The 27,482-nt window shown below is 34.2% G+C and overlaps 3 protein-coding genes across 4 annotated transcripts; 1 reads left to right on the top strand and 2 right to left on the bottom strand.

The window, feature by feature from the left end:
* Positions 1-2,768: 2,768 nt before the first annotated feature.
* Positions 2,769-8,382, top strand: LOC11424919 (mediator of RNA polymerase II transcription subunit 16). Its single transcript, XM_003593484.4, has 10 exons — positions 2,769-2,989; positions 3,336-3,857; positions 4,259-4,793; positions 4,910-4,989; positions 5,352-5,434; positions 5,850-6,086; positions 6,371-6,850; positions 6,942-7,118; positions 7,527-7,883; positions 8,009-8,382. The coding sequence occupies exons 1-10, from the start codon at positions 2,821-2,823 to the stop codon at positions 8,153-8,155; spliced, it is 2,787 nt and encodes a 928-aa protein (XP_003593532.3). The 5' UTR covers positions 2,769-2,820; the 3' UTR covers positions 8,156-8,382.
* Positions 8,383-12,088: 3,706 nt separating this feature from the next.
* LOC11433878 (stem-specific protein TSJT1) lies at positions 12,089-14,094 on the bottom strand. The gene is made up of 5 exons (XM_003593481.4): positions 13,947-14,094; positions 13,590-13,852; positions 12,846-13,086; positions 12,641-12,761; positions 12,089-12,471 (listed from the first exon to the last, which is right to left on the bottom strand). The coding sequence occupies exons 2-5, from the start codon at positions 13,793-13,795 to the stop codon at positions 12,284-12,286; spliced, it is 756 nt and encodes a 251-aa protein (XP_003593529.1). The 5' UTR covers positions 13,796-13,852; positions 13,947-14,094; the 3' UTR covers positions 12,089-12,283.
* Positions 14,095-16,490: 2,396 nt separating this feature from the next.
* On the bottom strand, positions 16,491-26,215 carry LOC11434844 (splicing factor U2af large subunit A). 2 transcript variants are annotated; one of them, XM_003593480.4, is made up of 18 exons: positions 25,993-26,215; positions 25,084-25,253; positions 24,844-24,960; positions 24,400-24,461; positions 23,754-23,824; positions 23,624-23,668; positions 23,473-23,532; positions 22,832-22,892; positions 22,331-22,443; positions 19,770-19,885; positions 19,562-19,660; positions 19,338-19,413; positions 19,074-19,162; positions 18,217-18,280; positions 18,045-18,131; positions 17,779-17,860; positions 17,072-17,139; positions 16,491-16,814 (listed from the first exon to the last, which is right to left on the bottom strand). In XM_003593480.4, the coding sequence occupies exons 1-18, from the start codon at positions 26,041-26,043 to the stop codon at positions 16,677-16,679; spliced, it is 1,569 nt and encodes a 522-aa protein (XP_003593528.2). In that variant the 5' UTR covers positions 26,044-26,215; the 3' UTR covers positions 16,491-16,676. The 2 variants fall into 2 exon arrangements, with proteins under 2 accessions (XP_003593528.2, XP_013462501.1); XM_013607047.3 differs by lacking the exon at positions 23,624-23,668.
* Positions 26,216-27,482: the final 1,267 nt, after the last annotated feature.

The raw sequence follows: 27,482 nt of genomic DNA, 5'->3' as shown, positions 1-27,482 counted from the left end.
TTCAATGTTTGTTTTTTTTCTTTTCTTTCAGTGCTGTTGCTTGGTGTGCAAAACTGAATGTTATTGCTTGTGCTACTGAAACATGTGTCAACGGAATTCCAAGGTTTGTGTGTGTGTTTTATCCACTCAGTGCTCATGTTTTCTTAAAATCTCTGGATATGTGCTATATGTTTTATTACAAATATGATTTTTTTTTTTTGTTGAGAGACGACCGCGTATGCTATTTTTACAAGTAGGTTTTTTGAGATTGAGTAAGACTCTGATCAAAATTCTATGATGGTAAATGTTTTCAATTTTCACAAAATCTCTGGATATTGCTAAATGTTTTGTTAAAAATATGATAGTTTTTGTCATTGAGAGACTCATATTGGTTAGTGATTTGACCTAACTTTACAAGCCGATTTTGTGAGGCTGAGGAAGACTTGACCGAAATTCTATGATGGTATCAAAGCTTATCCTAGATAAGCATTCCACCTCTACCTGCGTTTGTTCATGATCAAAATGTACATGCTTTAGATGTCCAATCCTAAGCACAAGAGGGTGTGTTGAGTTCCAAAGTTGATTAGAGATATATAGCTTCGGTATTTTTTTAAGATTCAAGCAATTCTTGTCTTACAAGCCAATTTTTAGGTTGAGTTAGGCGTAAAATATAATAGTTTGTATAATGGATAGTTGATGAAAGATTTAAGAGAAAATAATTGACTAGATTGGGATATTTTGGAGGTTACATTGCATTAAAGAATTTATGGACGAGTTCAAGAAGATTCAATTGATTAATTTCTAAAACTTTCTCTATTACATGCGTGAACAATGATTGTGTTCCTTTTAATCGAAAATTTTAATCTTGATCGTTTATTTTGATCTATGGTTAATATTATATCCTCCCATTTCTTAGATTGATTCACACCTCTCACTTGATGTGTGTGTGTGTGCGCGCGCGCGCGCGCGCGTGTGTGTATTCATTTGTTAGACAGACTGCCAGGAAATTTGAATTAACAATGTTCATTGAAAACAAAAAAAGTTAGTTTAAAAATGTCCAAAAATCATATGTTATTGTGTATGTTTGTTTTATGTTGGCAATTTTGTAATGTTTGATTGTGTTTCCTTTTTTTATAGATCATCTGTAAATCCATGGTTTTGGATCCCTATACACATTGTGATCCCAGAGAGGCCAACTGAAATCGCGGCATTCAATGTTGTAGCAGGTACTTTGATGTCATGGCTATTTCAATATTACTGTGTTGGTTGGTTTTGTTTGATATTATTCTTCACATGACAGCAGTGTTAAAATTGGCTAAACAATAGTGAAGTTAGAAATTTGTCTATTTCATTTTCATTATCATTATAAAGGTTATGATAAATCAAAGGCTGTTAAACAATGTGATCCTACATAAGCTAGATATGGATTTAGGAATATTAATTTGAGTGTAAAGCTTCAAGTTAAAAGCAGAAAAGGAATCTTCTAATTTAAGAATTTTTGGCACTCATATATTGAATTGAACCTTTGGAGGATATAGCTAATAAGCATTAGATGTTAGATTGACCCCTTTTCAAGTTGTAATCAAATCTTTATGAAATTGCTGTTTCACAACCAGAGGGGCAGTATAATTGATTTCAACAGTAATGTCCAGGATCTTCATGATGACTATATAAGTTAAATCATGATAATAATCATAACACCTTATTTATATAATATTGATAAAATAAGAAATAAGCTGAATTGAATATAAATGATACAATCTAGACAGCTGAGGAAATTGAGATCCTCTAACAAGAGTTGAGTACGCTCATATATGGAAATATTTCTGTTGATTTCCTTGATGGACTGTTCGTCTTATGGAATTAATACTTGATGTTCTTTCTTGCTTGAATTGCTTCATTATATAGGAAAATGCATTATATATTTGGAAATTTGATTGGTTGCACTAAATGCCTTCTCCAGATTCTTCTCTTGATTCTGTCCAGTCTATTCAATGGTCTCCTATTTGTTGTCCCCGCGCATTATTGATAGCGAATTTCCAGGGAAGAGTAACTATTTGGACTCAACCATCTCGAGTAAGTGATTGTTACGTGTTAAGTATTCTATTATAGGTTTCCCTAAGGCCATAGATTTAATTGCCAAGTTGATGTCTGCCTGTAATAGAATTTGTTGTTAAAACTTAGATCAAAGGCTTAAAATCCATATAATCCTAATTGAATTTTTACTTTTTATCTTTTTTATATATAAAAAAGTCCTGTACTGGGAGATTTAGCTATATGTGATAGCTTCATTCAAACTGATATGGATTTTCAAATACCTTAATGGAAGTTTTAGTTATGTATTAGCCTTGATGGAGGCTAATGTCATTGACTTAGTGTTTTTCCTGTTTGTTGCCTATTTCTTACCCATTCAGGGGCCACCTAATCTTGTAATTGACACCAACTGCTGGCAGCGTGAGCATGAGTGGCGTCAAGAAACCGCAGTTGTTACAAAGTGGCTATCAGGGGCTTCTCCGGTATGCTGTTAATTTTTCTTGTGTGCTATGTTTAAATTTCCTATACATTGTCTTCGATGATTTCTTAAAAACACTATTTTGTGTGTGCATTTTTATTTGTCTGCATAGGGAAGAAACACAAACAATTATCTGATAAAAAAACTTAAACAGATCTCTCAAAAAAAGTTTTCTATCGATAAATAAAATTCTCTAAAAGTTTAGAGAGATAGGTTTTCTAGGGAAAAAAATAGAAAGATAACAAAAAAAAAGGTTTTTGTAGGTTTCGACCATGATGTCAGGGCATTGATGTATTGACTTGCAATTTGAACTCTAATAGTTAATAAACATGGGAGCACATATATATAGATATTGTAACGTTCAATGTGATCTGTCTTTTAATCCGAGTTACTTTTTTGAAATACAGTATAGGTGGCTTTCATCAAAAGCAAGCGCTCCGACCGATTCGAAGTCAACATTTGTGGAAAAGTTTATTTCACAACAACCTGAAACTTCAGGTCTATCCTTTTTGCATTTACTGTTCTGTCTTTATATGGTTTTTATTCCAATTTTGGCAAATTTATTAAGCTGTAAAAGCATAGGGATGTACGTGTATGATTTCTCTTTTTATATTTGAGATGAAGGCTGATGCCATATTATTCAGCTGTCTTAGTGACTGGCTGATGCCATATTATTCAAATCTCATATCATGATGCTGGTTGCGACATTTATGACTGAACTTTAAATTAGAATTATGTTATCCACTCTTTGTCTTTAATATCTGATTGTTTTTTGTGTTTTTCCTTTTCTAATTAAATTGTAAGATGCTTGTGTGTTTGACACTTATAGTTGTTTTGATTTCAGCTAGATGGCCCAAGTTTCTCTGTGTCTGTTCTGTATCACAATCAGGAAAGGTTCAACTTCATTGGTCCCAAAGGCCTCCTACTCAGAATGCAACACCGCCCAAATGGTTTTGCACTAGTAAAGGGCTAATAGAATGTGGGCCAAGTGGGATTATAGCTGCTGATGCTATCATCACAGACAGTGGTATGTTACACGTGGCCGGTGTGCTAGCTTTTAGTCCAGCTACCGTTATAGTATGGGTGGTTTTGCCTGGACAGGGAAATGGTCTGGAATTTTCTCCCAAGACAAGTATTACAACTTCAGCACCTCTTAGCCCACCCAACTGGATTGGTTTTGCCCCTTTACCTGCCTTTTTGTTCAGTTGGCAAGATCAATCTATACCACTTCACTGCTCAACAGTTTCAAATTTTTCAGCATATGTGAGTTCTGAAGCTGCACCCTCTACCCAGTGTTGTGGTGTAGCAGGGGTAGCCTTTGATCCAACGCGTGGTGGTTCTGTGATAGCTGCTGTTGTAGTTGAGGGTATGTACATAATTCTAACTTGAATCCTCAATTTCAATATATTCTTTGTACATTATTATTTACATTCATTATTATCCTAACCATATTTATAAACTAATTACAATTGAATGGCACTAAGATCTGTGAAGCCTTATTTTACCCATATTGTGTTAAACTGTTCAAGTTTTTTAAACATTTATGTCTAAACCTGTGTTTTTTCACTGGCAATATGATATATTCCTTTAATATGCATTTTCTCCTTGATTCTTGCCTACTATTACTGTTGCCTTCATTATTAATGCTGTCACGGCCTTCATTATTAATACTGTCATGACTTACATAATCTTTTATGCCTGAAGTTTCACGCGCACTGATCATTTATCCAGAAAATAGATACTAAAAGTTGCAACTCATCTTTGCAGGGAAGTACATGTCCCCTCATGATCCAGATGAGAGCCTGTCAATCACAGGGTGGAGAGTCCAACGATGGGAATCATCTTTCCAGCCTGTTGTCCTCAATCCAATATTTGGAAGTATGGATGGAAATCCTCCTATGCGTACGGTTTGGGAGTCCAAAGTGGACATTAGTATACCAGCAACAGACGATAAGTCAAAAGGGATCCATTTCAATCCTTTTGATCTTCCAAAATATCTTGGGACCCTCGCACGAGTTGTTTTCTCAGCTCAAGGTGGTGAAATTGCCGTTGCTTTTTTTCAAGGCCGGGTACGCATATTTTCTGGTTCGAATTTTGAACCTGTAACCAACTATGAGATTAATGTTGGATCATCAATTTCTGTTCCTGCTTTTTCTGCAACAAGCTGCTGTTCAGCTTCTGTTTGGCATGACACAAGCAAGGGTGAGGCCATGCTGAAAATAATCCGAGTTCTTCCTCCACCTTTTCCAATTGGTCAAGAGAAAGCAACCTCATCAACTTGGGAACATGCAATTTCTGAAAGGTGATTGCTTACATGCTTAGGACGTGGCATGTTCATAACCTTTCTGGAAGTTGTGATTTATGTGTTTTTTATTGTCAATGGTTTATTTCTCTGCTAACATAAGTTAGGAAAAACAGGTTCTGGTTTAGCCTTTTGGTTGGAGTTGATTGGTGGGATGTTGTGGGTTGTACACAGAGAGCTGCTGAAGAGGGTATTGGTAAGAATGTGCAAATTATTAAGTCTTTTTGTACTATTTTTGTTTTTTATAGAAGTTTGTGTTTGGGAAACTAGAGATGCAAACTATTTAGTCCTGCTGCTATATTTTTTTTTTTTTTGGGTTTTACTTGAAATTTATGCCAGAAAAAAAGGACATTACAATTTACTTTATTTCATATATGCACTCTATTATGGGTAGCACTTGGGTGCCATAGTTCTTTGGTGCCATTGGTGTCATAGGTAGGTAACTTTGTGTCTATCTCTCTCTTAACAACTCATTCTCTCTCATCTAAATAATTTATTTTAATCATTCTCTCTCATCTAAATAATATTATGTTAATGAGATTCTTTTTTTGGTTTCAGTTTCAGTCAACGGTGTTATTGCAGTCTTAGATGCGGATTTTCATTCCCTTCCTACTGCTCAGCACAGACAACAGTACTGTCTTGTATGTTTCTGTAAACTATCAGCATTAGCTTGCTCAATTATCTTCTTTGTCGTTAACTCCAATTATTAATTTTCCGTTATTTTGTATGACTCTATGTGGTGTTGATGGAGTGTTTCATGGATATAATATTAGTTGGATTATGGATCTTGTAGCAAATGTTTGTTAGTATCAGTTTAGTCTCATAAGACAAGTAAATTATGGATCTTGTAGCAAATGCATGTTAGTAGCAGTTTAGTCTCCCTTAGTTTGACCAATCTTTTTTTGTGGCTTTCATATGGTACATCTCTTGTTAAATTGTCTGACATTAACTTTACATTTTAGCTTTTTGGCTTAGTGTAATGTTTTAATGCATATGGAAATGGCTTTTTTATGCTGCTTTCAGCGCTCAAAACAACTATGTTTTGTATGATTGCAGGGTCTAGACATGATAAAGTGCAGGCTACTTGTAGGATCAAATGCTCAAGAGGTCAGGGCAACGGTTCTTGATATGCAAGCTAGGGTGTTGCTAGATATGCTCGGGAAGGGAATTGAGTCCGCCTTAATAAATCCTTCAGCTTTATTGCCTGATCCATGGCAGGCATCCGAGGAGATACTATCCAACTTTGACATGGAAGAAATGGCTGTTGAACCTGAACTAACTCCATGTATTCAGGTTTGTTTGTTTACAATTGTAAATTGGAATTATAGTTTTTTGTTTGATGGGGAGTTTATAGTTTTTTCCATACATACTTCTATTTATATCCACACTGGTAAAATAATTTATTTTTTTGCAAATATAATACACCATATAGATAAATATATCTACCAACCTATTAAATGTGTTTGTATTTGTAACCCTCTGATTGCCTCCTTTCTTTCAATGAGTTGGTGTTGCTATGATTCTGTTTAACATTTAACTGTATATACATCTCATAACTGTTTCAATATATTATGTAGGCCTATGTTGATTCAGTTATTGATCTGGCATCACATTTGATCACTCGGTTGCGGCATTATGCTAAGATTTTTCGTACATTGGCAAATCAAGCTGTCACTGTAGCCAGCGGAAGCACATCTGGTGGAGTGCCCAACCTAACTCTTAATCCCTCCATCAGTGGTCCTTCATCCTTAATGCTCATAAGCATTAATACAGGAACTTTTCCTGGAACACCTGCAGTTCGACTTATTGGGGACTGTCATTTCCTTCATAGGTTATGCCAACTTTTGTTCTTCTGCTTTTTCTTTAAACGGTCACAACTTGCCCGCTATAAGAGTGGTTTGCGGAGAACTGCTGAGACAAGTTTGGTTAGGTCAAATGACGGTCAGACAGGTCGGGATAGACAGATTGTGCCTGGATCAAAAGGAGGTGAAGAACCGTCTCCAGGGCCTGTAAGACTTGGTAATGGAAATGCAGGCCAAGGGTATAGTGTGGAAGAGGTATAACTTTGCTACAACTTTCCCAAGTACTTTTGCTTAAAATGATTGAACTTTTAGTTTTACTCGCGGTCTGAAAGCACTAATAATTCAGGTCAAGGTTATTTTTCAAGTACTTTTGGATCTCTGTCGCCGAACTTCCGGGCTGCAACACCCCTTGCCGGTTTCTCAGGTGGGGAGTAGCAACATTCAGGTTCAGCTACATTATATTGAGGGGAGCTACACTGTGCTGCCAGAGGTTGTGGAAGCATCCCTTGGCCCATATATGCAGGTAACTTCTGTGTTCTCATTTTAAAGTTAGTGTGTCTGGTAGACAAACGGAACTAGTTATTAGTTGCATTTCACAAACATGATGCATCACTGCCGCAAGTTTATGATGCCATTCAATTCATGATTTGAAAATGTGATGTAAGATTGATGGAAGTTAATGAAATAGGATATGAAGGGGTTCAGTAGTCTTTCTTTAATAATGATGCCTTTTATAGCATGTTGTTTCTCATTTAATAATAAAGTACACTGTTTTAGATCATACAGGAGCAATTGATATGTTTGAACTTTGAATATTGATCTCTTGATAAAATATGCGATTTTGTTTGTTTTGTTTCTATTGGTTGAATTAAATTATGTTTCTTCCTAAGAGCAATGCCTGCCCCTAAACTAAATAAAAATTGCTATGCAGAACATGCCTCGTCTTGGAGATGCAGATGACACTGGTCTTCTACTACGCGAGCTACAACTCCACCCTCCAGCAGAAGAGTGGCATCAACTTAATATGTTTGTCAGACCTTGTACTGATTCAAATGATACACCAAAACCCTTTAGGTCAAATCCACTTGATTCCAGGTCATTGGAAAGTAACGATATCGATTATGGAACCAATGGCTTGCGGCCAAAGAAGCGCAGGATGATTGAGCGAGATGCAGCTTTCGGGTTGAACACTTCACTCGGTTTGGGAGCTTATCTTGGAATAATGGGATCTCGAAGAGATGTCATTACTACATCATGGAAGACTGGCCTTGAAGGGGTCTGGTACAAGGTATGAAAAGAAGTTTTGTACATATACAAAATGTTATACTTTCAACGATGCTTGAAAATTAGTAAAAAGACACTTCATATATTATTCTATTTTCTGATTCTTCTTTTTACTTCTGTGTGGTGCAGTGCATAAGATGTATGAGGCAGACTTCTGCTTTTACTTCCCTAGGTTCCGCCAACATTCCCCATCAAAATGAGCGGGAGAGTTGGTGGGTCAGCCGCTGGGCCTACAGCTGTCCCATGTGTGGTGGAAGATGGGTCCGAGTTGTATAGCTGTTGTTCTTTTGGAACTTGGTATCCGACTCAAATATCGACTAAATTGTATAGGGAAGAAGTGATATAGATTTACTTGATAGGCAGGATGCGGAGGATAGTGTTAAAATCTACCCAATTTTATTTATCTTTTACAAGTTAAGTATGCTTTTATATTTAGTTGCTCTAATGAGTCTCAGGAAAAATGAACGATAAAGTGTTTGCAAATAACTCAATTTGGCGCTCAAGTTCTCTTCCAATCATGTATTTTTACCTTTCTTGCGCCTTATAAATCTATTGTGGGTTTATCTTGCTATAAATTGATGTTGTGCTTGAGGAATTAGTATAATTGCTCAATATATGGGATCAATGGATTAAACTATGTAAATTATATTTTTTGAATATGTTTTTGATTAGTAAAGATTGTATAATATCATATATTCATTTGTATACTTAATCAATAGGATCTTTTCTTGCTAGATGAATTACCCTATACTATCTTATCCTATATAGGAAGAAACGATAGCTTAGGTTTAAGTGATTGGGTCGCCTAGTAACTTAGATACATAGTTATACTAAGACTAGATGAGGAATTAAAGATAAGTGTAGATAGTTCTGGGTTGTTATTTCACTCATATGTTCCGTCCTTTGAGATCCACTGAGATGTAGCGTATATTTGGTTCAACGTCAACTTTGTGAAAATTAGGGTGAAAAATCACGGCAACGTAGAAGCTTGATTTTGTAACTTCTTAGAAATCACAGTGGGGAGTGTGGTGAACGTGCGTTTGTTGCCAACAAAACAGGCTAGTAATCTCATCTCACATTGTTTTATGTTTTACAGTTATAAAGACTTAGTGAGCGGGAGACCAGAGCTTAGTTGATTACTTACTTAGTGAGCAGGAGATTAGAGTTACTTGATACTTTTCAAATGAATGTGAGCATTTCTCTCATAATTTGAACGAACCATCCGATGGAACAAATATAAAGCTATGTTTGCTTCTGTGTGTGATTTCCTCCTACCCTTGTTCATTTTTCTTAAGGATATAAGAGTATTATAACAAAAACTTCGTGTTATTCACATTGGAAATTGTCTAAATCATTCTGTCAAAGGAGACTAATGTGTTGGACTAATCTACTAGTAGTGCCTAACAACAAATCTACGAAATAGAAGGTGCTAAGAAAACCATAGTTCTCCTATAGGGGGACACAAATGCATCACTAGAACTTTGGCTGAAATAAGATCTCAATTTTAGTGCCCATCAATGAAGAAATATATCCAAAAATTTGTCCACCATTATGCAACATGTCAGCAGTCAAGACTATCATCCATACTTTACCTACTGGATTGTTGTAGCCACTATCAATTCCTTTGAAGGGATTCTGCAAAAAAATAAAAAATAATAATCCTTTGAAGGGAAGGGAGGATATAGCAATGAATTTTATTACCAACTTTCCTAACTGATTCGGGTATACACTGGAGGTGATTGATAGATTGTCTACATATGCTCACTTTATAGCATATAAAATAAATATACCAACATGATAGTTGCAGAAGCATTCCTGAAACAAATCGTAAAGCTACATCGGTTGTTTTTGTTGAGATTTGGCTTCAAATTTGTGGTCTGAAAGAACAGAGAAATTGTGACACGAATTTGGCATCGTGACACGATTTTGTGATGCCGTGAGCTGGTTTGCAGGGTGCCAAATCGTGACACGATCTTGGGAAATCGTGACACGATTCTGAAACTTGCTCGTTAAGTTTCCAGGATAAGGACAGGTCGTACCTTGTGACGTACGTACCAATCGTGACACGACTTGGAAATCGTGACACAATTTTATCAGTGGAAGACTAGTATTTAAGTGTTCTTGTGCAGATTTTGGAGTAAAGCTTAGAGAGAGAAACTTGGATTACAAAGGAGGGAAATCTAGGGTTGAGTGTCTTTGTAGTGAGGATCTCTTGGGTTGGAAAAAACATTGTAAACACCTTGGGTAGTGAGATTCCACCATTGGAAGGATCTTAAGCTTCCTCTTGTGTCTTCTCTTTTAGGGTTCATATTGTGAGAGTGGGGAAACACAAATGGGTAGAATCTAGGTCTTGTTCTTGTGTAAGCTTGCAAGCTATTTTTCTTGTAACCCTTTGTAACACTTTCATCATAGTGGATTGGAGAGCTGCTCTCTCCCCCAGATTAGGCCATATTGGCTGAACTGGGTCAACAATCTTTTGGTGTGTTTGTTCTTCCTTTCTTGCTTATCTTGGTTGCTTTCTATTTGCTTGTGGTGTTGCTCTACACTAGACTAGGGCTGTTTTTGTTGTTGTTGCTTGGAGACACTTTACACATAGATTACCACTTCCTTTTGCTCCACACATCTTTGTTTACATTGGTGTGAGTTTTATCCGAATTCACAACAGTTTTGTTTCATTTTGGTGAATTAAGATCTGTTTCTTTCCTTGGACTGACTAACTTTCTTAAGAACAATGCCTGCTCCTAAACTAAATAAAAATGGATATGCAGAGCAATAAAAATGGCTATGCAGAACATGCCTCGCTCTAGAGTTGCAGGTGTCGCTGGTCTTTTAGTACGTGAGCTAGAACTCCACTCTCCAGCAGAAGACTGCCATCGACTGAATATGTTTGGCGGACCTTGTACTGATCTAGGTGATGAGGGTTGTAGGAATGATGCACCAACACCTGTTACTTCAAATCCACTTGATTCCAATGGCTTGTGGCCAAGGAAGCGCAGAATGTCCGAGCGAGATGCAGCTTTTGGGTTGAGCACTTCAGTGGATTTGGGAGCTTATCTTGGTATAATGGGATCTCGAAGAGAAATCGTTACTACATTATGGAAGACTGGTCTTGAAGGGGTCTGGTACAAGGTATGAAAAGAAGTCTTGTGCATAAAGTTATTCTTCCGATGATGCTTGGAAATTACCCTTCTTCCCAAAATCCTAACTTAATTTTCTGCCTCCATGTGGATAGTATTCTATTTTCTGACTTTCCTATTTACTTCTATGTGGTGCTGTGCATACGATGTCAGTGGCAGACTTCTTCCTTTGCTTCACCCGATTCAACCAACCCTCCCATTCAAAATGACCGGGAGCTTGATGGGTCAGCCGCTGGGCTTACGCCTGTCCAATGTGTGAAGGAAGATGGGTACGAGTTGTATAGCTGGTTAGTGTAGGCAGAAACTGAAAGTAAATTAAATTTTCACTGAATTTGTACAATTTGTACATGGAAGAAATATAATAGAAATAACTTACTTTTTTGATGATAGAATAGGATTACACAATGGATTCTCAAGAAATTTCATAGTCTTGGATTGCACCCTACACAAATCTGAGAGGCTCTCCTAACTAGAGTTGAAAGTGAGTCGAGTTGAATCGAACTTACCTCTGCTCAACTTTACAAGAATTGGTATAGCTCAAAACTCAACAGCTGGTTAAGTTCAGCTCGTTTGCTCGAATCACATAATTTATATCAAAAATTATTTTTAAGAGAATCTAAAACAAACAGGGCTTAATTCTCTACTGACTTTTCCTTCCATTTTCCTATTTATTCAATAACTGACTAATTGTAATTGCGCCCATTAACATAATAACTGCAACCTACTAACATAACAATACCAATAAGATGTCTAACACTTAGCTCTAGTATATCATCAATTAACAATTCTACTAACACACTCGTGTGTTTTCTGAGTGGAATTAATTTTTGTGTATGTCTCCTATGTACTTGAATTTTATCAAGTGACAGACAACATACTTGAATTTTTGTGTATGTCTCTTATAAAATACGTGAATTATTTACAGAACTTAAAACATAAAAGCATCTCAAATGTCAAATCGAAAACAGGTGGTTTGTGTTTAGTAATGTGCGGAATTTTTCTCCTTCTCGTACGCATTTTTGTTAAGGATTCATAGCAATAAAGCATAACGGAAGCAAATAAGACACTGAAATTGACTTAGGAAAAACTAAAACTCCGTGTTATTCATATTGGAAATCACCAGTCATGCTCAACATTGAAGAACAAATATATACACAACAACGAAACCAAACGACAAAAACTAAATATCCCAAAAGGGCTAATAAGTTGCTCTTGGCAAACAAAATACAAAAGAAACTTAGATTATTATTATGATGATAAAATTAGTCTAGCTTCCCCAAGTAGCCCAGTTAGCTTCACTTCCGACACGTGGCATCATTTGATTCCTTGACTGAGAATCAACATTGAAATTGGCCCCACACATAACACCCTCACTGTCAATCCTAGGCATTGCTTTCATCTTCTTGGTTGGATGTTCAAAGTTCAACAGACCATGCTCACTATGAAACAGACACCCTGAAATTTATGCATTAAATTCTATTAGTCCGTAGACAATTTTTCACATTATCTAAGTAATAGTACCAAATTAAAAAATGCAACATGTTATTAGTAATTTACAAAATCATTTATGATCTTTCCATAGGGTAGTTAAAAAATCATGACTTTGCAAACCAAATTTACATACCAGTTGGAAATGGTGCAAATGATTTAGCACAGCTAGCTTTTACAAGCTCCAAATTTTCAGAAATAACCACAGAACCATCAGCAGCAATACCCCAATAGAGGCCAATATGGCCATCAGAACCCTAATCAAACACAAACATAATTGTCAATTAATTAATCACAAAAGGTGAATTTTTATTTAGAGGCTAATTAAGAAAGTGACTCACAGATGCAGCAAAAACAGTTCCGTCCTTATGGTCATAGATCACAAATGCAAAACTGCCTTCAAGTCCTTTGAGGACTTGATCAGCAGGGTATGGACCCCTGTCACGAAGTGTCCGATACGCTTCAATAATAAACATAGCCTCATTGCCTCCCTTTGATAGTCCATACTGCTTGTTCAATTGACTAAGATTATGCAGGTTACCCATGAAAGCACAGTATATGTTGTCCAAACCACTAAACAACCTGTGTGACACATTTCTTGTATTAGCAATAGAACTCAATAAACTTATAACATAAGTTTCATTTTTCAACTACCTTTTTATTTACCTAGATCTAGTTCAGGTCATTTTTTAGAACACGCTTTTTTATAAAATCAAGAAAATTGATTGCAGTTAATTTTTTCTTAATAAATGTAAAATTAGTTAATTTGTTGATGAGATATCATGTAGTTTGACCTAATATTATTTGATATATGATTGCATATAATCTTTTCTCCTACAGTTTGCAGGTCTAATTTTAGCCATAAACTTAGATTCTTTGTGCCTACAATCAAATCTGAAACCTATAGAAGATAAAATTATATACAGTATATCAAAAAATATGAAACTAAACTTTATAAAAAAAATGAAATATTAGTCTAAATCTAAATATTTTAAATTTAAAGTGAAACTCATATCACAAAGGAAAAAAAAAAAAAACTAAATGGATTATCATTAATTTATAATTAGAAGGTATTTATAGCATACCTTTGATGAATGGAGGGTTTGTTTGAAGGGGAATAGGCTAATAAAGCATCATTTCCAAAAGTCATGTAGAATGCATTAGAGGAATTACATGACATGAAATCTCTAAGGATCTCATGACTTGGTTTAGCCTTAGTGTGTGAATTAGAAGCTGGACTGTTAAGCTCCTTTGGTGCATTAACCAACTTTTCCTTAAAAATTCCCAACATGTTTTCTTCTAGATCAAAAACTTTGCTTCAAATCTTTGTTTAAGTAATAATTATTAGCTGCAAAAAAAAATGAAAAATTAGCAATGATTATGTAAAAGAAAAAAAAAACATAAGCAAAAAAGACACAGAGAGTGAAAAAAAATGAACATACCAAGAATTGGAGATTGAAGAAAATGGATAATGATGAGAAGAATGAGGGAATGGTATAAGATATATATAGATGAAAATAGAAAGGGTGTTTCAGTCTTTTTGGTTTTTTGACTAGAAGAAAGCGAGTGAGAGTGGTGACGTGGAAAAGGGAAATCCTATCCAATCCAAATAAGGAATAATAGAGATAATCATGAAAAGGGAACGTATCTCAATCATAATGTCTTTCTTATTTTTTTTAATATGTATGTAGGTCAGATTCAGAAGTGATATTTTATTTTTCACTTATCTATATATTGGACGGGACAAAGAAAAGTGCCAAGGAACCATGACAAATATATTATTTTAATTTAGATTTGTGTCTCGATAAAAATTAACTTATGTTATGAAAGTGTATGTTGTCTAACATAAAAATTCAAGTTATGTATGATTCATTAATAATATTTTTAAAGACTAAGAAAATGTTTAAAAAGAAATAGTCGTGCTAAAAAGTGTCATAATAATTCCTCTATAAAAAAGTGTCATAATAATTAGACGTTTGTTAAGGAAGAAACACATAATTTTTTGTTAGTACTATATTATTATTAGTTAATACTCCATCCGTTTTAATTTAAGGGAGCATTTTGCTCCTTTCACACTTATTAAAAAAAATATTATGGAAGGAGAGAAAAAGTGTTTTTATCAAGTATTGATGCATTTACCATTATTACAAATGCAAAGTAGAATATATTGAATTGAGAGTGATGAAAGTAATATTAATTAGAGTAATAATTGAAAGAAAAAAAAAATTAATAATATTGCATTGAAAAGTGAAATGGATCAGTTATTTTAGGATAAATTTTTTTTAACAAAAAATTCACTTATTAAGGGACGGAGGGAGTACGGAGTTTTTATCATCATTTAACAGTGATTAATCCGTGTCATTGAATCTATAAACACATAAAATAGAGTTTTTTTTTTGTCGGATAGTCTAGTGGTTAAAATTCACCTTATAAAGCGAATAAGTGATGTGTCTGGGGTTTGAACTCCGACCCCTACATATAATAACCTATATATAATAATGGATTGTCCTAACAACTGAATTATCTCACGGAACACATAAAATAGAGTATTATTAAACTTTTTACAAGTTGATTACATATTTTTCAACATGATATAATATTTCTACATTTGTTTCCTTAATCAAGGTCATAAAAACACTCTCTTCACCAAATAGGAAAAAAGTCATAAAAGCGCTATTAAAAATATTTTTTCTAAAAAAATGGTCTAATAATGCAAGGTATTTTGAAAAAGAGCAATTCAAACATTCTTGAACACAACCCAATTCAAATTTATTTTGACACAGACAAAATGTAAAAAAATAAAAATTAATCACATCTTTTAATTTTTTACTCTTTTTCCCACAAAAAAAAATCTCTTTTAATTTTTTGTTTATTTATGAGTTTGTTCAAATAAATTTTGGTTTGGTTGGGTGCCCCAAATTAGAATTGCATTTTGGAATTAATTAGTATTACTAGATGGGTGCGTGGCATAGCATCATAATCTAGTCATGGAAGAGAACGTGTTATGATGAAATGGTAGTAATTAGTGTAGACGCGTAATTGGAATTTGGGGGAATTAAAAGTATTTATTTTTTGGATACAGGAATATAAAAAAGGAAAAATCTTATCCATATTAGATATGACCATGATCCGACTCAGCAACTTTGAAAACCACCGTACATCATCCACAGATAGTGCCAGATTTTATTAAATTATTGTTGAGGTTAAAAACGTCATTCATGTCTGAATCTTTGAAGTCAGAAGAATCTGACGAATTCAATGAATGCAATGCATCATCGTTTTTTTTTTTTTTTTTTGTCTGTAATGGATGCATCATCTCCTTTTCTTTTATAGCGTACCATGCCCGTTACGAAATTGTTACATAATTTTTTTATTTTTTGGCAAAATGACAATGTTATTTTACAAGTGGAATTTGATAGTTTTTGTCAAAAAAAAGTGGAATTACTAAACTAAATCCACTAATTATGCTGAAAAAGACTTTTGTGTTATTTCATGCATACACCCACGATTTATTATGATCATATAAGACATTTTTGCTTGTCAAAAATAATAATACAATACAAGATACATTTGATACTCTTTTATCTCTATTATTATAATCATTTGTCTCTTAGTTACCTATCATGTTGCTTACATTACATCACTGGGTTTGAGATATTCAACGTTTGGACGCATTCTGCTGCAAAGCTTTTCTCAAAATCATTCAAGTCTTTTGAGAAATTGTCATTTCTTTTATGCTTTTTAAATTTCAGGTATTCAAAAAATTTATAAACCGAAACAACATCTAGTTGAAGTGATGATCTTTTTTATAAGTAGGAATTGTACTCGGTACCTTTGGTGTTTAGAACACTCGGACACTACGTACCAACCACTTACCTTAGATCCGGATGGTAAGTGGAAATTTTTATCTAAAAGCACAAAAGAACAAAATGATATTCAATATACACACCATCGACTATTTTGAAGAATTCAACAGTTTATTAAGATTGAACCAATAGAAGTTATTTTCCCGTGAATGGATGAACACATCAACGACAATAGCATCAATATATGATTGACAAGTACATTATATATGTAATAAACTTGGTTGCAAAGTTGCATATAAAAACTTGAGTGACAAAAAGTGGCTATAAACACTACAAATAGATAGTTATATCTTTCCCTACGATCGGTTACAAGTCATAATCCATACTATGATATTTTTCTTCTGGATAATAAAAAGCAGTCACAATACTACCCCCAAATTTCCTACCATTTAGAGCATTTTTTGCAGCTAAACAAGCAGTACAATCAGAGTATTCCAAGAACACCTACAAACAAGAGAAACCGAAACCACAATTAAACAACTACGTTTGGATTAAGAATAGCCTCGCATACTTTATTTGTTAGAGAAACAGTGCAAGACCACAAATTAAACGTTTCATTCAAATCACTATGGCCCAGCCCGAGGTGAGTGAAATTTGTATGTAACTCACGCACTACATATGTTTCATACGCAAACTAAAGTGGAGCTACATGCATGACATTAACAAACGGATCTCAAATGCATCACAAGTGAACTATGTACCTTTCCAATTCCTGTAGACAACTCTCCGTTTGGATTTGGACGAGGAATAACAACATTCACCAAGGTCCCTGTACATTCCAATAAGGTGGAAGAAATTATCAGATACCCATGAACAAAGATGTAACTGGAATTTTAGAACATTCATTTGTTATTGTTCACTTGATCTCGCAATAAAATATATTATCCCAAAAATAAAGTCATCAGACCAGACTCACTTCCTATAACACCTATAATGATTGACAAAGGGACATTGTCATGAGTAATCAATGATCACACACGCGCGTGCGCGCGCGCACGATACACACACACACAACTTGTTTAATACTCTATGTCCCGTTGAAATGGTCCAAGATACTCCAAAAGACAAGCTTCTCCAACAAATTTTTGTTATACAAACATCGTACTGAATTGCTATCAGCCATTGTATATGTCCCAAGAGAGAATTAACTATATAATTGAAATACTGAACTTGTTTGGATACTTGTTGACACCAAATTAAAAATGTCGATCAAAACATTAGTTGAACAAGCTTACTATTTATGCCTCAAACATAGTTTTCCAAAAACTTGGATGAGATTAATTACACATTTTATAAATAGATCCAACTCACCCACTTAACCAGAGAAAATGTAATATATGACTTCATAAGCACAGCTTTAAGCAGAAAATGGCAAAGTAATAGGGAACATATTACACAACATGCATACCAAATTTGCGGCATTCATCCCGCATGTCTTCCAATATTTCTTCATATTCTCCATTATCAGTTAATTGTTCAGTAGTGACGGCCTTCAAAGAAAATAAGGTAGAGCAGGTGAGGTGAAAATAAGGGTCAGTCAAATCAAATTGTTAACAGCCATAGGAAATTTTGACATAATGAAAATAAAGAGGGGAGGAAACAAAAAAAAAAAAAAAACAAATCAATCAGTGCTTTGGTTGATAAAACTTTGCATGTAATATAAACTAAAATCACCTCAGTTAAACATAAAACTTTGGTGGGGCTTTCATCGTTTGTTGGGACTCCTGGAATATTTAGCCCAACCACTTCCAAAGCTATTTTCTGTTGGTTGAAGGATGTAAATAATTGAGAGTAATAATGAATGGAAAACAAGTAGAAAAACAGAATCTAAAAGTATGTGCCTCACCTGCATAGCTATATGCTGTTGAGCTCGTGCAAAGATGTTATCCTCTTCTGGTTTAGAATGTGCACTGCCCGACAAGTACATCACAATGATTTTTATTAATCAATAGAAAGTAAAAATATATATAAATTTAAGATTTAGTCATATAGATAATCAAAATGCATCGGTGAGTATTGCTGCAACATCAGTTTTAACGAAAATACAAAATCCATATAAACCATTATTAACCTCTTTGTTACATACCATGCTCGTTACATTATCAATGACACACAAACAGCGGGAAATAACTGAGGGAATACAACAAAATACAAAAAGCAAACAAAATTAACAGATGCTAAAACTGATATAAAGAAGCTTAACAGCATAATAGAATGGTCTAATTCCATGAATGATGTATGTATCTAAGGGAATTAAGATTAATCAGCAAGAAGGGGATTCAGGGGTTTAGACATAAATAGAAATTTAATACAATCAGGTTTTTCTATTAAATTACAATTTCTTGAAGAGAATGCCAATTAAGGTTTCTAATAGTAGTAATATTGAAGCTACTAGAGGTTTGCCAACTTAAAAGGGGTATTTTTGAGTACAGTCTCAGACTCTCAGAAAATTATTTCCCCCTCGATCATTTCTTCTTCTCGGTTTAAATTTCTCCCTTCTATTTCTACGTATCATATTCTGTGGCAAATTAGCATATTGAAGGAAGAAAAATTGGAAATTGTATGTGCACTGCCACAGAAGTAATAGAAAATAATTGGAAATAAAGTTAGGAAGTAATGGAAAATAATTGAAAACAAAATTAAGAAATAGATTAAATAAAAGTTAAGCAAATAATGGATAGACTCTTCTGTAGAAAGGCTAACCTGACAGTAGCACGCCTTACAGTCAATGTTTTATCTCCCATTTTAAGGCCATTGAGAGCGGCACAAGCAATGTCTGTTACTGCTGGATCCTAAAAAGATTAACCAGAAAATAAATTTGAATGAAAAAAATACAAAGCTTTATACTCCGTTAGGAAATTACCAAATGCCCAAAAAAATCAATTGCAAGGTAATTATTAGAAAAGAAACATTTGAAAAGTGAATTGTCACTAAGATCTATATGCTCTACAATACAACTTTCTTCACCTGATAGATGCAGAAACCATATCCTTTAGAATTTCCTGTTTCTTTATCCCTAACTATATCAAAACTTCGAAGAGGGCTGCAATGGGTCAAATGATATCACAACAGAAATGTGTCAGGTTTATGCTTGTAAAGTAAATCAATAAGCATGGTTAGAAAATCAAATAAAATTCCAGAATACAGAGAAGAGTAAACATGTGAATAGATATATCCATGATATCATATACCCAAAAGCTTGAAGCAATTCTCTCATTTGTACTTCAGTAAAGTAGTATGGCAGCCCACCCACAAAGATGCGATCGAGTCCCTCAGCTCCACCAATTGTACTGGGAAGTGGGAACATTCCAGATAGGTCAGAACAGAAGGTATACTCCAGCATTAAGAAAAATCCATGTAAAACATGCATATAAACATCAAAGTATGTGGTCAACTTACCCTGCAGAAAGTCCAACAGCAGATAAGTTGAGGTTTGCACTTGGCTGGCAGGGACCTAGAACTGCAGCTAACGAAGGGTTATAGTCAGTAGGCCTACGAACTCTCACAGCAACACCCTGAGATATCACAAGAAAAACATCAGTTTTTAGTTTTCTAAAACATAATGGACAGGCAAGCTCTGGGCTATTTCATTAATGGTGTGACTGATGTTATCCGAAACAATATGCAGAAAGCAATTTCTCCAGCTCATTACATTGAAAAGTCAAATTGTATGGGTGAAAAATGGGGTTCAAATTGATTGGATTCGCGGCGGCAATTACCCCCTATGTATAATACAGTGGTGGTTTGGGGGGATTACAGATCACACCCAAATATTTCGAATAAGGAAGAAAATCAATGATTTGGAGTTCGGACAGGTATTCATCTTCTGCCCTACCCGTTCACAATAATCCGACACAAGGTCAAAAGGACAACCACGTAACAGGCAGTCAACAAGGATTTCAACAGAAATAGAGGTATTAGGCATATTACTTTACTTATCAAATTTCAAGGATATGTGTTGTAAGAAAAGGGGGTGGGTTGTTGTCAACCCTATGGCCCTTTGCATAGAGAGAAGATGAAGAATTCATTCTTTGTATTGAACAAACTGTTTCTGAAGAATTCATTCTTTGTGAAGAGGAGGAAGCGATGGAAGATGAGGAACTTAAAGTGGCTGAATTAATTGAAGATTAGGGGAACCAAGAATGTAACTATCCTGATTTACCATTTTTCTCATTAAATGGTGTTTCAAGACCAAAAACAACGAAAATGAAGAGCACTAATGAAGAACATTCGGTCAAATGGTTTTTCAACTCCGGAGCAAGTCATAATTTTATTTTTGAAGTTGCGGCAACAGCAACAACAACAACAACCAAGCCTTTTCCAACTAAGTGGGGTCAGCTACATGGATCAAATTACGCCATAATGTTCTATCATAGACCATATTTCTGTCCAACTTGTTAATTTCCAAATCTTTCCTAATAGTTTCTCTGATTTTTTTTTCTAGGTCTTCCTCTTCCTCTAGTGATCTGACTGTCCATCTGACTATCCTCCATCTGATCTACTCTCCTTGCTACAGAATCTATAGGTCTTCTCTCTACATGTCCAAACCACCTAAGCCTGTTTTCCACCATCTTTACTATAGGTGCTACCCCAATTCCCTCTCTAATATGGTCATTTTTGAAGCTATGGCACATTTGGAATATTTGAAACCAGCATCGTAGCGTTTAAGGTAAAAGATAGGCACCATATTTCTTCTATATGTATAGGTATGTGTGACCAGATAGAGTTATTGGTGCAATATATTTCAATTATAACAAATTTTCATTTATTAGATCTTGGGGTAGTTGTTACAATTCTTGGAGTATCATGGTTGGAAACCCTAGGGGAAGAGAAGGTAAATTAGAGGACCTTGCGTCTGTCATTTGAAAGAAAATGAAGCTGTGAGAAAATCCCTCGCCATGCAAATCAGAGTTTGAAATCATTGTTCAAAGTGGATGAAGGAAGTACGAAACAACTTGAGCAACATAGCGTTTAGAGAGAAACAAAATGTTTTACGGAGATAAACTCTATCTGAGACAGAGAAAAAGCAAATGGAAGCACTATTGCAAGAGCTTGACGGTGCTATCCAAATTCAACAAATGAGAGGGGGAACGTGCCATTCAAATACTTTCTAGCATGTGTCGAATAAATGTAAGGTTATACATGCTCACAGTCAGAAAGGAGAAACTGAGCACTTGGTGAACAAAATGTTAGATGTAAAGAATGGAGGCTGGAGATTTTGTAGATTATCATACCCTCAATAAAGCAACAATTCCCAACATGCACCTATTAATATGATAGAGGAGTTGTTGAATGAGTTGCATGGACTCTGATAAACTTGGGGTTAAGATACCTTCAAATCAGAGTGAAGCCTAAAGATATCCCAAAGACAACATTGAGAACAGATACGAGTTTTAATTATGTAATTTGGCTTGATTAATACCCTCGCTACTTCTCAATGTAACATGAAAGCAGCATGTGAGCCATATTTGAGGTTTGATTTGGTTTAATGTGACATTCTTATGGTAGAAATTGGCAGGATCACTGTTACATGTGAAGATGGAGCTGGATATTTTGATACAGCAATTGTTTGCTACAAAGAAATGTAGTTTTGGTTAAACAACAACTCTTTACCTTGGTCAAATCATTTCTTTTGAGGGTGTTGCTGTAGATCAAGACAAAAAGAAGAGTGTTGTTCATTGGCCTATTCTTATTCTTAAAATAAAACAGTGAAGGAAGTTTGTGGATTTATTGGGCTCGTCTATCAGTTTTTCTTACTAACATATATGTTCCATTAATTTTAATTTGTCATAACCTTGAAAATGACAAATGCTGCAGAATCCCAAGCCTTAAGTTATGACTTAAAATGGAAATTCAAGAGATGGACTGTACAACAATTGACGTATTTAATTCTTTCTATTGTTAATCTCAATCTAATATCAAAACTTATGATGCCTTCACAATAATATAAAAGTGCTTGCCTCAAATACTATTCCATCTAAAGCCATTGCATTGCTAGCTTCTTCAACGGTTCTCATCTCCACAAACGCAAATTTCTTCTCATGATTAATGTAGACATTGACAACAGAATCACCTGTAAATCAGGAAACCTTGAAAATAAATAAATAAATAAATATGATCCGTACATAGATACATACATACATAATCTCTAGTCTAAGACCCAAGACACTTGCATTGTGCAATAAATAAATTAAATACAAACATGGAATAGAAAACAACTAAACATGTAGTAAATTTGCACGCCATAACACAATTTGATTAAAAAACCTATATAATCCTTTTTTTAATTTAAAATAGAATTGCCGCACAACTACTGGTAATTCAAAGGTCAGATTAATGAAACAGCCTTCTTTCACAAGTTATTTTGAACAAGATCTTTCACAAGTTATTGAGTTTGAGTAGAGCGAGTATGTCAAGTTTTATATAGATATAATCACAATAAATTATTGAAAATACAATACCTGATCCAGCAGAATTTCCCCCAATAGCAATCATGACTTGGCTAAAGAAAGATGCAATTGACTGTTACAAAAATAAAACAAACTCAACAATTCCGAAAAGCAAAGGGAAACAATTACATTGTGTTAATTGGAATATAGACCAACTTATGAATGGAACAGGAAGCAAACATACTAGTATTCAATAAGCACTAGCACAACATTAATTATTGTCGATGTCATACAATACAACACACCCCCACCCCAAAAAACAAAAAGAAGCATGGAAGAACATAAATAGTAGAACTGGTACATAAAGGAGATCGCATATTCATATGAAATATTACTTAGAGCATGAATATAGTAACATTTTGCCCTGAATCTATTCCAGATAGCATTCATTATAGATGACCAGTATAACCCTACTAATAGTAATTACTCCAAATTAAGTGCAAGCTGCAATTCTTTTGCACTCCCCAAATTACCATAACTATGATTCTTAAATCTTTTTGCAACAATTAATTTCTACATTTAATAACAATTTGCAACATTGTTAAAATTTAGATGAATTTATCACATAGAATTGGAGTGAACTAATTATGAGAGTTGTTAATCATTTAAAAATACTTTAGAACTTAAATGGGTGACATGTCCGTGTAGAGAACCTGCTCGTTAGCAAAAGGAGGAAGCCCACCAACGTACACTCGCCGAGCATGCCTTGTAGCCTTTTAGAACAAAAAACAAAGAATCTGTCATACAGATATATAAACCTATAAATTCATAAATTTACACACACGTATCAGGAATCAAGCAAACCTGTTGTGTCATAGGTTGAACTTGCATTAATGAAAGAGCTCCAATCTGTGACAAATGAAATCATCTAGTGTGCTAGTAGAACTAAAATAGCTGAAAATCTGGTGCCACAACAATCATGAAAAACTAGCACCTGCGATATCCCATATGGTGAGAAATTTTGTGTGGCTCCTTGAATCATATGAGCAATCCCCGGCATTTGCCCTGCATTACTAACTCTTAATAAAAACAATAATACATAAAAAATAAGTTGCAAAGAAAAACAATGCATGAATATATAGTTTTTCAGTAAATCAAACAAATAAGGGACATATAAGCATTCATTTCACGACAAATAAAGCCGAAATGAAAGAAAATATATCATACCTAATATTAAGTATGATTGAATATATAAAAATTTAGAAATCAGTTCAACCACTGCAGACGTTGAGAGTGAAAGGTACAGCTACAGAATGTATAAGCCAGCCATTGAATATGATACAGGGTGTACACTGATAGGTAGGTTGGTAGGACATGCAGCCCAACATTGCCTTCTCACCCAACCATAAAAATAAGCCAGACACAAAACCACACACAACAGCAAAGCAACACAAGAATGATTCTTAGTTTCAAAATTAAATTTATCACATTAAATATGTAAAGAAAATATCAGCATAAACACTTTAAACTAAGGCAACGCATAATACAGACTGAATTGGGGTGGGGACTGAAGCTTGCATACGAAATTCAATGAGGAACCCATACATGTAAAGCACTAAATTAAGCGGTTAGGTACAAACCTGAGACAGTGGGTGTTACACCGGTAGCAGGTGGTGCCATGTCAAAACCAGAGGTCCTTTTGCTGTAGACAAATCGGAGCTCAAGAGTCAGATTCCAAAAATTAAAAATTGTACTTGCACAGTTAAGTAAAAAAAAAAATGTAACGGGCAAAGTAAGTTTGCCCTATTCCAGTTTTTTTTTCCCTAGAAGAATCTACAAAAGAGTGAAAAGGAAACTTCATCGATATAAGTTGTTTTCAATATATATATACTTGTCTCACCTTCCAACAGATAAAGTGCATATGAGTTTACTAGTTAACAAGCCAAAAGGTCCACTTATAAATTGCGTTGGTAAGTGAGGCTATATCAATAGGTACGAAAGTAAAACAAATATTGGTAATTTGGTAATTATCAATCAATAGGTGAGAAGAACAAAGGACAAACTGAAAATAGAAGTTCGCGTACCCTTCAGATTGAGAAGGGGATCTGGACCGTGATCTAGATCTAGATTCTCTCCTGGATCTCTTTGAATGTGCTCCATATCTGTTTCTTGTATCTCTATCACGATCATAGTCATTATGCCTACAAAAGGAACATACTATACAATGTATGAAATGGTAAATAGTACATAGAAAGCTGCTAATCTATACATTGCTTGAGAAATCTAATCTGAAAAGAGGAGAAAAGCATGATGAATAGTCCAACCTATCATAATCACGGCCACGTTGCCGATTATAACTGTCATATTTGCCTCTTCCTTTAAAACCTTCATACTTATCATCTCTATGACGGTCCCGGTGGTCATGAAAACTTTTCCTGTCTCCATCTCTCCTTCTCATCCTCGTGCTATCATGACCAGATCCCCGAGAACTTGGCTGAAGTATTTAAAAGCATTCAGTCATCTCATCCGACTCTCACGTATCACGAGATTAACCAAAACAAATAACCATAGAGTATACAAACAATATACATCGTAGATTTTAATATCATAAAACAACTGCAAATTGCAGAAAAATTAATTTGAACAAGTCATCTAAACTAGTAATACCCTTAACTCCACATCTCAAGTACTGCATCTCATGATATCCCTTCATTCTTCTTAGTGTATGTTTGGTTCCACTTTTGGAAGAGCCGATATTTATTCTAGAGGTGTAGAATTGATTTTGATATATGTTTCGTTGCTCTCGAGTAAAATTGATTTTGCCTCCAGAATTGATTCTAACTTAAAGCTAAAAATTAGAGCTTTTGATTCTAGAATTTATTTTTACATTCAAATGTATTGTTCAACTAACTTGTGTATAAATGTATCTAAACATATATCACTTCACTTTCAGCTCACTTTTATCCAGAATCAATTCACTTAAAATCAATTTTTGTCACCACAGAACCAAACAAACACCAATAAGTATTAGCATAATTATGCTATGAAACAATGACTAGTTAATAATACTACCTCAAAAACACTGCATTTACACAATAAATAGCATTGCAAACACTTTAAAGAAAAGCTGAAAACGTAATCAAAAAATGGATTTTTATGTATGAATTCGAAAACCATATACGATTACGGATAGAAATAAGTTTGTAGCTAAACTATTGTGCAAAAGGAAGCACCTTGTCGGGGGAAGAAGCACCGTGATATGCGTGATTATCGATGTCAGACATTGCAGGGAAAGCAAGGAAGGTGATGAAATGGTATTGGTCAGAAATTTGAAACCCTAAATTGATTGTTTGAGTTTATGAAGAAAAAAATGACTCTGATTTGAATCAAGCGTTCGTCATCATCATGTAATTGCTGCCAACCATTTCTGAATCCAAACCATAGTTAATGAATAATGACAATATTTTTTTTTTCTTTTTAACAAGTTAATTAAAATATATTTTTATTGAGTTTAATAATATGATTTTGATTTTGATTTTGATTTGTTATTTTACACATAAATTCAATCATAATACATGTATAAGATAATTTAGTAAAAAAAAAAAAACATTGTTATATCACCCTTGATAATTTATTTATATGTGAAAATCAGTTCTTGCATTAATAATACCAATTATATTTTAGAAAAAAACAAAATAAAATACTAATAAGATTTTATAGGTCATGGGCCAAAGCAAGACGTTGGTTTTGCTTAAATGACTATTATGGACAAAGGAGTTGATGTTCATTTTTCATCCTATTATTTTAGGTTGATCTTCAAATAATATATTTTGTTAGATTTTTTCAAATAGTTATTACTAGCTTAAGTTATTTATAGTTAGATTTATCTAAAAAGGGTTATTTAATTTTTGAGCGAGGATATGTTTTACCTTTTAATCTCAACTTTTCGATAAAATTGATTAAAAAATCAACTTATAGGGTTGTTCATTCTGTCTTGAGTGGTATCACTAATGTCTATTATCTCATTATGATGATTATGTTCTTCCTTGTATTTCATAGCTAAATAATAACTTCACTATGTTAAAATTTAGGCAAATACAATTTTTCTAGCCAACTAAATATAGGACTGACGTTTACGGCAAAAGTAACAAATGAGTATTCATCTTAGTTTTTTTTACCAAGAAAATTCATCTTAGTTAGTTCAACATATATGTCGTCTGAAATGAATCCTCTCATATGTGATTTACCCCTAAGAGTAATGTAAATGTCCCATTAAAAGATGTTTGCTTAAGTCACTTCTGTGAAGAAGGGAATTATTCTTTACACGTGTTATTTTTAAGTTGATTCTCAAATAGATAATTTTTAAGAGTTTGCACTCTTCAAAGTCTTATTTATCTGAATTTGATTTTTTTTTTTTTTTTTTTTAAGAAAAACTAAATTTGATTATTTAACTTGTTGGTGCAAATGTATTTTTTTTTTTTTAACAAGCCAAAATGGAATTTATATTAACTCACAAAAAGTGATTCACCTCGCATAAGGTATGTAAAGGAGAACCACCAATCAAAATACACACTGAAGAGTCTGTTTCCAAAAAATAACAGTAGCGGAAGAGATAACAGAAAGAAATGCCACACAAGAACACGCATACAAATCAACGGATGCCGCCACCGGTCATTATAACTAAAAGCGAAAGTAGTCATATTGGCCTCTTTAACCAAGAAAA

Source organism: Medicago truncatula, chromosome 2 (assembly GCF_003473485.1).
Source record: "Medicago truncatula cultivar Jemalong A17 chromosome 2, MtrunA17r5.0-ANR, whole genome shotgun sequence".
NCBI lineage: Eukaryota > Viridiplantae > Streptophyta > Magnoliopsida > Fabales > Fabaceae > Medicago > Medicago truncatula.
This window is presented reverse-complemented; position numbering and strand designations above follow the sequence as displayed.

Excerpts from the sequence above, each read along its gene's own strand:
- LOC11433878 (XM_003593481.4), bottom strand. The coding sequence starts at position 13,795 with ATGTTGGGAATTTTTAAGGAAAAGTTGGTTAATGCACCAAAGGAGCTT. Across the intron at positions 13,087-13,589 it reads AAACCCTCCATTCATCAAAG|GTTGTTTAGTGGTTTGGACA; the intron begins GTATGCTATAAA and ends TGTGTCACACAG. Across the intron at positions 12,762-12,845 it reads GAACTGTTTTTGCTGCATCT|GGTTCTGATGGCCATATTGG; the intron begins GTGAGTCACTTT and ends GTGTTTGATTAG.
- LOC11424919 (XM_003593484.4), top strand. The coding sequence starts at position 2,821 with ATGGGAGCACATATATATAGATATTGTAACGTTCAATGTGATCTGTCT. Across the intron at positions 2,990-3,335 it reads ACAACAACCTGAAACTTCAG|CTAGATGGCCCAAGTTTCTC; the intron begins GTCTATCCTTTT and ends TTTTGATTTCAG. Across the intron at positions 6,087-6,370 it reads AACTAACTCCATGTATTCAG|GCCTATGTTGATTCAGTTAT; the intron begins GTTTGTTTGTTT and ends TATATTATGTAG.
- LOC11434844 (XM_003593480.4), bottom strand. The coding sequence starts at position 26,043 with ATGTCTGACATCGATAATCACGCATATCACGGTGCTTCTTCCCCCGAC. Across the intron at positions 25,254-25,992 it reads GTGCTTCTTCCCCCGACAAG|CCAAGTTCTCGGGGATCTGG; the intron begins GTGCTTCCTTTT and ends TAAATACTTCAG. Across the intron at positions 22,893-23,472 it reads CTCCTTTTGCTAACGAGCAG|TCAATTGCATCTTTCTTTAG; the intron begins GTTCTCTACACG and ends TTTTTGTAACAG.